This window comes from Yarrowia lipolytica, chromosome 1F (assembly GCF_001761485.1).
Source record: "Yarrowia lipolytica chromosome 1F, complete sequence".
NCBI classification, from domain to species: Eukaryota; Fungi; Ascomycota; class Dipodascomycetes; order Dipodascales; genus Yarrowia; species Yarrowia lipolytica.
In genome coordinates, this window is record NC_090775.1 from 148,215 (window position 1) to 161,447 (window position 13,233).

Sequence of the window (13,233 nt, forward strand, 5' to 3'; positions counted from 1 at the left end):
TCTTGTCTATCGCACTAAGGCAGATTGACTATGATAGAACCCCCTTGATGGGCACTGTAGTGCTTGTATTGGATAGCACATTTGCTGGATATAAGTCCGGTGATATGAGTCTAACTGTGCTGAAGAGCCTACAAAGTAGCCCCCCAAAAAAAAGCCAAACGGCAAAGTTACTATCGAACATGAGGGATGCGCTCAAAGCGTTAGACACTGCTCAGATATATATATCTACACGAATCCGGATGTAAAGAGAAACAGCCAGTAATCCCCCCCCTAAGTCGGAGATCCAGACACACAAGCGATACCAGTGACGACCAGACTAAAACCAAATCTCATCAATACTTCCTACTTTAAAAGCAACTCCCCCCCCATTTACCAGCCCTCTACACACACCTCATCCCCACCACGTAATCACACACAATGCATGAACCTTGGTCGCCACCCATGTATCCGTCTCCCATCCAAGGATTTGTGGTTGCGTCCGACTTTGACGACGCGCCCGCCCTCGGACTCAAAAACGTGCTAGAGCCCCGCTCCCTGCCCAAAATTTCGACTCTCAAGCAGACCTCCCCGTCAGCGCTGCACGCCCTGCATACCCACACAGTTGAAACGCATCTCGGCACAGCTAGTGACAGCGAGCCGTCACCAATCTCGCCCATCTCACCCAAGCGATCCTTCTCGCCCCCCCAGCAGTCGCACGTGCCCCAGGTGTGGAATCGACGCTACTCCGAATCTTCCGCATCCTCAGACAGACCGCTGCGACGGTTCTCATTCGACACCGACGCGTACCAACGACAACGACGCCAGTCCGTCCAGTCCCAGGGCCCCGTTCTCAAGTGGCTGCGAAAGGCCACCGTGTTTCTCGTGGAGATTTTCGACGAAGCCGACCCCCTGGAACCGGAAGAGGAGTTCCCTGCCCCTTCGCTTACACATCAAAACTACAGACTCTCCTCTGCAAACAACTCCGCCATTGAATCCGATAGCGATACTGAGCTAGAGAAGATCAAGTCGCGTGACTCCAGCAACAAGAACACAAGCACAAGCACAAGCACAAACTCGACAAACAATATGGAAATCATCTCGACCGGAAAACGCGTCTACAACTTCTTCTCGGAGCGACCTCATTGGCTTGGCCTCTTGGCCATCTTCACAGCTCTCCCCTTGTCATCCCACGTGGTCTATGAGTGGCTGCAATGGGCCGTGATCGGCTCAGCTGTGCTCCTGGGACCCACCTACACCGCGGGCTTCTATCCGGTGCTGGGGTTTGTGTCCCTTGGCTTCATGGTCAACTTCCCCGCCCAGGTGTGTGCCTTTGGCCTGTTACTATGGCTGGCCAGAGAATGGCACACGGTTGAAGTTATGAGAAAGAGCAAACTGACCGAGTAACACAAGGAGCGAAGTCAACTTCCTCAGCATGATTTATTGGTGTAACCCACCCTTATTTATTGAACCATTATGAACGAAATACAACTGAAGACACGTATTGTAAAAGAACCTGGTAGCTGCCGCCCAACAATCACATGTAGCACATGTCAGACTGTTGACGTAATCAGGCGTGGATAAGAAGACGGAGTGGCTAACCAAAGGAGCTAGCCGCGCGCGCACTACGATACCAATTGTGGTGAGTACAGTAATTAATTATGAGGCAGTACGATACATACGGGGACAATATCCCCCTTAGTAGCACTATATGACGTCATGGCTGGGTAAATACGAGATTTACGAAGCCTAGATCTATTCAAGATATATTATGAGAAATAAACTGCTCAACATTGTGTTTATGGGTGTCGGTAGAGGTCGAAACCGTGGCTGTGGATGTGCAATCGAGCGTGTTTTTATTATTCCTTTTTTGACTACTTGAACCTGTCAAGTACAGATCTAAGTAAAACATGCTGAATTTGAGGAACATTTCACCTCAAAACCAACAGTCAAGGAGACTCAATTGTCTCTTGGGTATAAAAGACAAGGAGGTAATCACTTCATAAGGGCGTTATACAACACACGGCAACTTTTCCCATTTCAAAGACCCCATTATTGATGTCGTGCGAGATGGCGCCCCTGCAGCTGCAATTAATTTGGCTAACTCAACAGATGCCAATCCACACGATAGATACGATATGGGGAGAGTGTACGGTAGAGAGAGGGTCAACACATGATGTAGGCCACTTCACAAGAAAACCAGCTAAAGCCCTTGCAAGCATGTAATAACGAGGGTGGGTCTTTATTTTTATCGATTTCCCCCGATTTAATATCGTCAGGTCGGTCTCGAGTATCCGACTGGTTCTTGCAGTTGTAATCTTCGTCTTGCACCAATCACAAGACGACTCATCGGCGGTGGCTAGCGTGTGGCTAGTGAGACGTAATAACGACTTTTCAGCTTTTCAGCCACAGAGTGGACATAGGGCAACTACTGTTTGAAAAACAGGTACTCGTACCCCGAGTAGAGACCTTCGGTCACTGCTACTTGTGATATGTACGAGCACTCATACATACTGTAGCGGTATCGATCGTATATACAAACGCAGCTACCAGCACATAGCAGTGGTATAAGGGTTGTAACTACAAGTAGTACCGGTACATAGTGTACTATACTCTTACAGAACACCGACAAGACTGCTTTCTGTGCTCAATTATCCTCCGACATACACTGCAACATGCAAACTCGTATAATTACCAGCTCCGATCCACACAACCACTTTTGTCCAACAGGGCGTAACCACTGCTGTCGAAGTGAGTTATTGGAAGCAAGGAAGAGAGGATGCTGAGAGAGTGGAGACCACGGGCTGCAACCATGTGCACGCCCTACGTTCTAGCAAGTTCCACGTCTTCTAGAATGCGCGCTGTGGTTCTTCCGGTGGTAGTGCCGTGTTCTTAGGGCCACCTGAGTTGAGTTACCCCAAGGAGTCTTCACCACATGACCACCATATGGGACCACCTTGCAACTAAAAAGCCAACCGTGGGCAAGATTTGGGACCATATTTGGTTCTGAAATTTTTACTGTTGCACATCCTACGCATGACAAGGCAGAAGGTAAAAGGTAACGGAAAAACAGACGAGACGGGTTGTGTGGAGGAGATTGATCGGACCGGGAGTGTACTATTAGCGCCAGCATTAGCGCAGCTCGCTCGTGTTTTTTCGAACGCCACGTCATGCGATATATAAGACCACTTTTTTCTGATGGGCACTACTTGTAGCTAGGCGCTAAAACCGAATCACTCGACTAGTAACAAAAATCCATGATACGACAGTGCTGGCTTGTTGCACTCGGTTTTTCCCGTAGATTCGATTACATGTTCCTGCAGAAGCCAGCTCTTGTGTTTTGGCTGCCGGTGCAGCACCGCACAGCACAGCTCAGCGCACATGATGTGTTGCGCCATTGTCTGACAAGGTAGGGTAGATCCGACTGGAGGCGAGAAGCGTGCGGTCACGGGGATGCCATCTCGGTAGTATGGCTGTTGATCGTACACGGCGCGGCATATACGGGACAGGTGGTATAGGAGATAGGACTGGGGAGTAATTTGACAGGTGGGAAGGGGGTTGGAATGTGATCATTGTCTGTAAAGTACAACACCTACTGTAACAGAAGACACTAGAACAAGGAACAAGTGGGCATGTTCAACAGCTTGTACAACAGCTTGTGCAGGAGCCACCCCCAATGGCCAAAGACTATCGATTTCGCTAGCAAAGCCCAGATAGCACGGCTCAATCAAACTATTAGCCTGACTCAGGTGTCCAGATCAGTCCAGAACGAGACTCAGTTCAGCTCTTGCCTACCTCCATCTCATCTCATAGCCCAAACCTTGCCGAGGAAAGTTACGTTAACAAGGTAGGAAAAGCCGCCGAGGCTTGTTTTTGTGTGGATACGAGAGATGCGAACGGATGCAGGGCGAGGTCTACTGTACGTCGCAGTCGTGGGCTCTTGGTCTGGCCAGAGACAACAAACATAGGCTCTCTGGCAAGGCCAGATATCCTGCACACCACTGCATGACAGGGTCTTGTCTGCGAGTACCCGTGCCGCTACCTCCGGGCCACCCACATAATACCATGTCCCAGTGCGTCGACAGGGTTTGAGACTCTGTTGCTGGCGTTGCTTTTTGCAGCACTGACGGGAGAGACGGTTGAAAATCTGGGTCAGGCTGAAAACTGGTCCCAGACTGCCGCCAGTCCGAGGCTATGTTCTCATGTGACCGCACAGACGACAACATTCGATTGTCGTTTTAGAGTGAATGAGTGTACAGTCAGAGTTGGTCTGATGTCTGACGACGGAACGGGTGGAGCGCGGGCCTTGTTCTGTCTATGATCATTGTGCGGTCTATAATCATTGTGCACTGTACAAGTACATTCATTCAAACAGTTCTTTTTTTTCATCGGATTTTTGCCCTGATTTTATTATTTTGACTGGCCTATCATACAGGAGCAGATGTACAGTATACTACAGAGCTGTGTCCCAGATGCCGAAGACGTAGCCCCCTCCCCCCAACTCCAAGGCCGTAATTAAGAGGAACCACGCGATCCCGCTGGTTGAGTTCTCAAGATCGTTTTCTAATCGTCGCCGGAGGTTTTTCCGTCCGTCTCAATTCAATCCCTTTGACTTTACATTTTTCATGGCCAGTTTTTTCTATCTCCCCACACACGCACTCACACCCAATTCAATTTTCACCGAACCCAACCTTGCCAGTTTGGCTCGCCCAATTTATATCAAACCTCCCCCGTACAGACGCTACCCGCTAACAAGAGATTGTCTTCCACTGGGGCTTACACCCATACACACACCACCACACACACAAGGGAAAATAGACTTTCTGGCGACTTTTGCTTACCTCAGAAAAATTCACCAACAGGACCTCGGAGACTACACAACACCACTACTGACACGACTGCATTTTTTGATATTAAAGCGCCCAGAAGGCATCCAAGAACCAGCCAGAGCATCGACACTCACAGTACACCTCCGCACAAATACACGATACAGTCTCAACCACACTCCACATCAGACACAACGCATGGACCGATGAAGGCAACTTCTTCAACAGGGTCGAAAAAACGCATGGCCAGCCAAAACCAAAGGGTGGCGTGGTCCGCCCGGACCGAAGAGCGCATCCGCATATGGTTGGCGATGCTGGCGGCCAACATTGTCAAGTTCCCGCACGCCTTCATTCTGTGGCCCTCCTCGGTCTCCTTCACCCTGGCGTACCCCTACATCATTCTGCTGGTGTCGCTGTGCATCCCCACCGTGTCGGTGAGCGATGTGGGCGCGGCTAACACTTCCAGCGCAGCGCTCCGGGTACAGCAGACGATATTTGCGACCGACAACTCGGTGTTCGGACCAGAGTTCATGGGCTCTATTGCCCCCATTCTCGACACGCTGCACCCACAGCTGGACAGCTACTACGACAATGTCACCGACAGCATCGACCTGGGCCGCATCCAGACCTCGCATCTGCTGTCGTACCGTGATCTACCCCAGCTGCCCCAGCCGCCCAAGCTGCCGCTGCCGTTGGATCCTACTCTGGAGACCCTTCTCGAGACGCTCTTCTACCACCCCAGGGTGCGCAACGGCCAGTTGGTGGACGCTGAGGGGCTTATTCTCACGCTGGTGGAGCGTGTAGACGGAGAGACTGTTGATAACACACCCGCACAGACTACGTGGCGCCGGATTCTCAACAGCCCATCACACCGACGACAACTCACCCCCACACGACACAGGGTCCAGCGGCTATCGGAGCCGTTCGGCAAGTCGCTGCTAGGACTGCTGTACGAGTCGCAGCGGTCCGTGTCGCACCGGCTCGGCGAAATCACGCTTTTCGCGGCCTACCTGCTGCTGTTTGTATACATCATTCTGTCGCTGTCAAACATCACATCGGTGCGGTCGCGGTTCGGACTTTTTGTGTCCTTCTGCGTCCAGTGCGCGCTCTCGGTGCTGTCGGCATGCACCATCATCTCGCTGTTTGTGCCGGCGTTTGTGCCCCGCTCCACACACTGCTTTGTGCTGTTCCCGTTTAGCGTGGTTGTCATCGGCACCGGCAACATGTTCAGACTTGTCAATGCCGTGAGCCGAACGCCCGAGGAGAACCACCCCTTCACACGGCTCAAGACAGCTCTACTGGCCTCCGCGCCTCTCACAATCAAACAGGTGGCCGTGGACGTGTCCATTTTCGTCCTTGCATCGGCCGCCTCCTATTCACACTTCCCGCAGGCGTCCATGGTCTTTCTGGCGTCAGCGCTAGCCGTACTCATTGATCTGACTCTGCACTTCACCTACTTTCTGTCGGTGCTGTCAGTGGATGTCCGACGAGTCGAGCTGGAAGACCTCATCTCCACGGAGCTTCCCATTGACCGGTTCGAAAACTCGTCCGGTGAAGACGGACGACGCCTGAAGCTCCACCAGCGAGCGTTTGTGTACCTGCACCCGTCGTTCCACAATATTAAGCTGCCCTACACGACCCAGACTACCACAGCAGTCTTCATTGTGCTCTACATTGCGGCTATTCTGGTTGGATTGCCTCCCAGCCGCTACGGAGTCGACTCTGTGGCTCTGTTCACGCCCAGCATGGTCAAGTCAGTTGTTTCGCAATCCGTGGACGTCATTTCGCCGCTCATTGTGCGCAAATATGGCTCGTCAGCAACAGCCGCTTTTCTGTATTCTGACGGAGACGTGCTGTCGTACCTGCCGTCGGTTCGAATATCGTTTGCGCTGGAGTTTATCGCGTCCTTGACCTTTATTCTCTCGCTTACAGGCATCATTCTCAAGGTTATTTTGCCTCCTGAGCCAGATGCGATCGATGAGGTGCCTGTATCGGAAAATCAGTTTTTCGCCAAGGATCTCATTGGGTACCACATGCTGGACATCCTGCAAATCTACACTCAGGGCTCGCATGTACTGACCGTGTCTATGGACCGAAAAGTGTTTTTGTGGAATGCCGTTTCGGCCGGCTCACACCGTGGAACACTCGTGGACAAACCTGTGTCCATCCCCGTGCACCGCAAGTACTGGCCGCTGCACTCGTGCGAGCTCAACACGTCGCACCAGCTCGTGGCGATGTTTTCCAAGTCGCACAGCACCGTGATTGTGTTCAACTATCGCATTGGGCAGGTGGTAACATGCCTAGAATCCCCTCTCTTCAGACACAAGCCCGTGTTGGCGTTTTTCCGCAACACAGACCTGCTGGTGGTGACTTCCTGCGGTTATCTGGTGGTTGTTCACACCTCAGACGTGGATGCAGGCACCATTTCAGCTACTCGTGTGCCTGTGGATATGCTGACCAAGTCGATCACAGCTGGCCCCGGCCCCGTTCCCGACCAGCTGCATCTCGACCACCACACCATCATCTGGGCCTCCCGCATCAATACCCCCCGCATGATGGAGCGGATCGTCATGGCGTCAGCATCCAACAAGATCTTCATTGTGTCGCCGATGCGCAAAAAGTGGATTTTCCGGGTCCTGGATCTCCAGGAGATTGGCTCTCACCACTCTGCACCCGGTCCCGGTGGCCCCATGGGGATGGGACGCTTTGCCGGCGTTCACATGATGACTGGAGGAGGTGCGGCAGCATCGCGGCAGTTCCAGTTGCCCTCCGACATGGTGGAGTTGGTAGCTTTGCCGCAGCTCAACATGGTGCTCATTGGTATCAACCTGGAGGTGCTGCTGGTGGACCTGCAGACCGGCACGGTGGTCAAACGCATGCATGTGGGCCATTACAAGCGCGGAACTCTGCGGGCGTTCCACTCCAACCCCATTCATTGCCGGTTCTGTGGCTCTACGTCTATTGAGTCTATTTCGGTGGCCTACTCAGACTACGAAACTCTCGGGCTCGTCATCTGCCATACGGTAACTCTAGACTCGCGGTCCAAGTCCAACATTTGCTTGCGAGTGGAGCGAGATCCCCGAGAAATCCGATGCCTGTCGTTCGAGGCGTCGCAGGAGAAACAGCATTGGATGAGCAACGTCGAAGGTTGGGAGACGACTGGCATCAACATGATCATGGGTGTGTCGCGCAAACAGCAGCCGAACGAGGCCGACACGGGCGAGATCATCTCCTATAGCGACCCCGTGCGAGACACGTCGCTATTTGGAACGTCTGCATCTCCCTACCAGACCCCCGACTCGGTGTACTCGCGGCTCAACGCCATGAGCTCTCACAACAAGAGGCAGCTGAGCTCGGTGATTGAGAAGCGACCTCCCCTGGCAGTCACATGGGAGGGCTGGATCATGAGCGCGTCGGGCAAGGTGTCGTATTACGACATTCCCGAAACGTCGCTCATCAACCAGACCAAGAACAAGCAGCAGCAGAGTGACAGCGGCGACTGCTCGCAAACGGTGCCTGGCGTCGGGCTGGCCACACATCTGCCCATGGGTCGTCTTCTAATCGGATCGGTGGGCCCTGTCACGCGCTACGGCACAAAGTCCATTGCCGTGGTGTTTGGAAACATCATCAAGATTCTCTATTTCGGCAACGAGGAGTCTTTTGTCGACGAGCTTACCCCCAACGAGACGGCGTCAATGCCCGGCACCCCGCTGCTGGCTCCCAAAAAATGGCGGCGAGTCTCCATGAACTCGGTCAATACAATGAATTAGCATGTATATAGTATGTATTATAATGGTATGGATTATGGATTAATCAAAGTATGTAAATACTTGTAGATAAGTTCCTTCAATATAGCTGTTTACTGTTTTTCAATCAGCTACTCCGTGTCGTCGAAGCTAGTACCGCAAGCTGTATCAAGAGAACCACAGGATCATGGGCATCCCAGTTGTGGCATTGATGCTCATGGGGCTCTTTGGAGCGACTTTTTGGAGCTGGACAGTCCTCATTGCGAGATCCTTTGAGCTGCACTACTTATAGTGGATGTCTCTTTATGTACTATATATTTTATTAGTTTCTCGTCAATATTTATAACGAAAAAATCTAGCCATTCACTATTATAACAAATACTCTAACCGCAAATGAGAAAAACGATTGACATATTCATGTGTTTTACAAAAATTCAACCAAGAATCCAACCAAAAAACAAAAAACATTAAATACAAAAGTCAACTAAAATCAGACAATTTTAATCATTAAATACACTCGGACTTCGTCCTCGTGCGGGGAAATCAAATAGACACTATATGGAAAGAATAAATTAAACCATCATGACTAGACCAATGATGGCAATGGCAACCATGGTGGGCTTGACAGCCACTCCCTCGTTGGCCTGAGCAATACCATTGCCAGGCTTAGAAGATCCAGGAGACTGGGGGGTAGAGCCAGAGCCAGAACCAGGCTGCTCAGGAGTGGAGCCCGAACCAGAGCCTGGAGAACCAGGAGTGGAGCCTGAACCAGAGCCAGGAGAACCAGGGTTAGAGCCTGAGCCAGAGCCGGGAGAACCAGGGTTAGAGCCAGAGCCAGAGCCGGGAGAACCAGGGTTAGAGCCTGAACCAGATCCAGGAGAACCAGGGTTAGAACCAGAACCAGATCCAGGAGACTGGGGGGTAGAGCCAGAGCCAGAACCAGGCTGCTCAGGAGTGGAGCCCGAACCAGAGCCTGGAGAACCAGGGTTAGAGCCTGAGCCAGAGCCGGGAGAACCAGGGTTAGAGCCTGAACCAGATCCAGGAGAACCAGGGTTAGAGCCTGAGCCAGAGCCGGGAGAACCAGGGTTAGAGCCTGAACCAGATCCAGGAGAACCAGGGTTAGAGCCTGAACCAGATCCAGGAGAACCAGGGTTAGAACCAGAACCAGAACCAGGGGATCCAGGAGTAGAACCAGAACCAGAACCAGGCTGCTCAGGGTTAGAGCCAGAAGTAGGCTGGGGACCGGGGCCACCGCCGTTCTCGCAGACAGGGCAGAAAGTGGTGGTAATTGTGCTTCCGTGCTGATCGGTGGTGGTCAGAGTGATGGTCTTCGCCGAAGTGATGAACTGGGTAGAGACATCAGGGGCAGGAATAACAGGGGTATCAGATCCGGTAGGAAGAGGAACCACATTAGTAGACTCTGGGTGCTCCTTGGTGCACTCGGTGCAGACGGTGACGGTGATGGTAGATCCGTGCTGATCAGTGGTGGTGATCGTCTCTGTCTTGGGAGGCACAATAATGCCAGTAAACGTGGAACCATTAGCGTCAGTGGTGGTCACAGTGACAGCCTCGGAAGTATCAGTGGCCTGTGACTTGGAAGCCGAGGCGGTCTTGGACTCGCAAACAGGGCATGAAGTAACAGTCACTGTCTTACCCTGGTCATCAGTTGTGGTGTAAGTGACAGTCTCCGGACCACTCTCAGTGGCAGTTCCAATGACCGAACCGTTACTGTCAGTAGAAGATTCCACAGCACCGCCAGTTTCAGATGTAATGGGCGCAGTAACAGAACCAGTTGCAGAGCCTCCGCTGGTAACGGGAACAGTGGTCGCAGTGGCAAGAGAAGTACCGGAAGGCACCATGGAAGTGCAGCCACTGGGGAGAACAGCGGTAGTCTGACCACCCCAGCAGATAACATAGGTGGTAGAAGGCCGGGGGTCAAGGTCACATCCAAGCAGGGTTGGAATCAGCAGAGTCTCAACAAGACCTTGGATTTCGTCGTAGAGAGTTCCACATCGGAAACACTGAGCGACAGACGAAACAGCAGCATTGAGAGCCGAGCAGACACAAGAATGCAGGCCGTTACACTCCTTGGTTCGGAAGATTGCGTAAAGACAGTCAGTGATACAGGTGCCAAGATCTCCGATGTTGTGAGTGTAGGTAGCTGGATCAGCGACGCACATGGTCACAATAGCGGGGTCAGCAGCAGCAAAGGCGGCGGCAGGGTCACAAACAGGAGGCGAGGGAGTGGGGACGGCAGTATCGCAAGGAGTGTAAGGAGGAGGCTTGTAGTTGTCACAAGAAAGGAGGTTCTTGATGACAGTGTTCTCAACGAAATCATGGACGAGAGGGAAAATGGCACCACAAGTGATACACTCGTCAACCACGTTCAGAGAAGTCTCGAGCACGTTGCAAATACACGACTGCAGGCCGTTACACTCAAGGAAGGAACCAATTGCATCGGTACACTTCTTGTAACAGTCACCCTGGGTTCCAATCTCAGAGTTGGGATAACAGGTCTGCCCGCCAGTGGTGATAGGAGTGAGAGTACCAGAAGAGGATGCACCAGAGGAGGCTGGGGATGAAGTAACAGGCGAAGAAGAGGCGGAAGCAGATCCAGAAGCTCCTGAAGAAACAGGAGAGCTGGAAGCAGCTGTATTAGACTCAACGGTGGAAGACGAGGCCTCAGCAGAAGCACTGGACTCAGGGGAGCTCGAAACTGAAGCAGAGCTGGAAGACTCAGAAGAAGAAGCAGGAACACTGGTCTCGCCAGTCGACTGGGGACCAGAAGTGACAGGAGCAGAGGAAGAACCAGCAGCAGAGGAAGAACCAGCAGCAGAGGAAGAACCAGCAGCAGAGGAAGAACCAGCAGCAGAGGAAGAACCAGCAGTAGAGGTGGTAGCCGAAGCAGTTGTTGCTGTGGCGGTAGCCAGAGAGGTGCCGGAGGGAACAATAGACGTACATCCACTGGGAAGAACGGCAGTGGTCTGGCCATCCCAACAAATGACATAGGTGGTAGAAGGTCGAGGATCAAGATTACACGCAAGGAGGTTGGGGATCAGAAGGGCCTCAACAAGTCCGTGGATCTCGTCGTAAAGAGTACCACACTTGAAGCACTGGGCAACGGACGAAACCACAGCGTTAAGAGCGGAACAAATACACGAATGCAGACCATTGCACTCCTTTGTTCGGAAAACAGCGTACAGACAGTCAGTAATGCAAGTTCCCAGATCTCCAATGTTGTGAGTGTAAGTGGCAGGATCAGCAACACACATGGTCACAATGTTGGGGTCGTCTGCGGCGAAGGCTGCAGCAACAGGATCGCAGACAGGAGGCGACGGAGTAGGGACGGCAGTCTCGCAAGGTGTGTAAGAAGGAGGCTTGTAGTTGTCGCACTGGAGAAGGTTCTTGATAACGGTGTTCTCAATGAAGTCGTGAACCAAGGGGAAAATGGCCCCACAGGTGATGCACTCGTCCACCACGTTCAAGGAGGTATCGAGAACGTTACAAACACAGGATTGCACTCCGTTGCAGTTCAAGAAAGAGCCAATTGCGTCTGTGCACTTCTTGTAACAATCATCCTGGGTTCCAATCTCAGAGTTTGGCAAACAAGTTTGGCCGCCAGTGGTGATTGGAGTGATACCTCCGGTAGAGGATGTACCAGAAGCTGCAGAAGAGGAAGGGCTAGTCTCAGGGGAGGAAGAAGTGGCCTGAGAAGAGGCGCTGGACTCAGGGGAGCTCGAAGCTGGAGCAGAGCTGGAAGCCTCAGACGAAGAAGCAGGAGCACTGGACTCGACAGAAGACTGGGGACCAGAAGTGACAGGAGCAGAGGAAGAACCAGGAGCAGAGGAAGAACTAGGCGCAGAGGTGGTAGCCGAGGCGGTAGTTGCGGTAGCGGTAGCCAGAGACGTTCCGGAGGGAACAATAGACGTACAGCCACTGGGAAGGACAGCAGTGGTCTGGCCATCCCAACAAATGACATAGGTGGTAGAAGGTCGAGGATCAAGATCACATGCAAGGAGGTTAGGGATCAGAAGGGCCTCAACAAGTCCGTGGATCTCGTCATAAAGAGTACCACACTTGAAGCACTGGGCAACGGACGAAACCACAGCGTTAAGAGCGGAACAAATACACGAGTGTAGACCATTGCATTCCTTTGCTCGGAAAACAGCGTACAGACAGTCAGTAATGCAAGTTCCCAGATCTCCAATGTTGTGAGTGTAAGTGGCAGGATCAGCAACACACATGGTCACAATGTTGGGGTCGTCTGCGGCGAAGGCTGCGGCAACGGGATCGCAGGCGGGAGGGGAGGGGGTAGGAGAAGGGGTTTCACAAGGGGTCTGAGCCGGAGGCTTGTAATTGTCGCATTGGAGGAGGTTCTTGATGACAGTGTTCTCAATGAAGTCGTGGACCAAAGGGAAGATGGCTCCACAGGTGATACACTCGTCCACAACGTTAAGAGAGGTATCGAGAACGTTACAAACACAGGATTGCACTCCGTTGCAGTTCAAGAAAGATCCAATTGCATCGGTACACTTCTTGTAGCAGTCGGCCTGGGTGCCAATGTCGGCGGGAGGCACACAGGAGCTCTGCTGTTGTCGGGCAACGAGGCCGTAGTCGGTTGGGGTAGCAGTGACACCCAGGGCGAGTGGGAGGGCCACCAGGAGGGTCCTTGTGATAGAGACCAT

The 13,233-nt window shown here is 52.5% G+C and overlaps 3 protein-coding genes across 3 annotated transcripts; 2 read left to right on the forward strand and 1 right to left on the reverse strand.

Annotated features, from left to right (window-relative positions):
* Positions 1-417: 417 nt before the first annotated feature.
* YALI1_F01486g (uncharacterized protein) lies at positions 418-1,383 on the forward strand (the record flags this gene model as incomplete). Its single annotated transcript, XM_504842.3, has 1 exon — positions 418-1,383. The coding sequence occupies one exon, from the start codon at positions 418-420 to the stop codon at positions 1,381-1,383; it is 966 nt and encodes a 321-aa protein (XP_504842.3).
* Positions 1,384-5,008: 3,625 nt separating this feature from the next.
* Positions 5,009-8,572, forward strand: YALI1_F01532g (uncharacterized protein; the record flags this gene model as incomplete). Its single annotated transcript, XM_504843.4, has 1 exon — positions 5,009-8,572. One exon carries the CDS (start codon positions 5,009-5,011, stop codon positions 8,570-8,572), a length of 3,564 nt encoding a protein of 1,187 aa, XP_504843.4.
* Positions 8,573-9,120: 548 nt separating this feature from the next.
* On the reverse strand, positions 9,121-13,233 carry YALI1_F01614g (uncharacterized protein; the record flags this gene model as incomplete). The annotated part of the gene is made up of 1 exon (XM_504844.3): positions 9,121-13,233. The coding sequence occupies one exon, from the start codon at positions 13,231-13,233 to the stop codon at positions 9,121-9,123; it is 4,113 nt and encodes a 1,370-aa protein (XP_504844.3).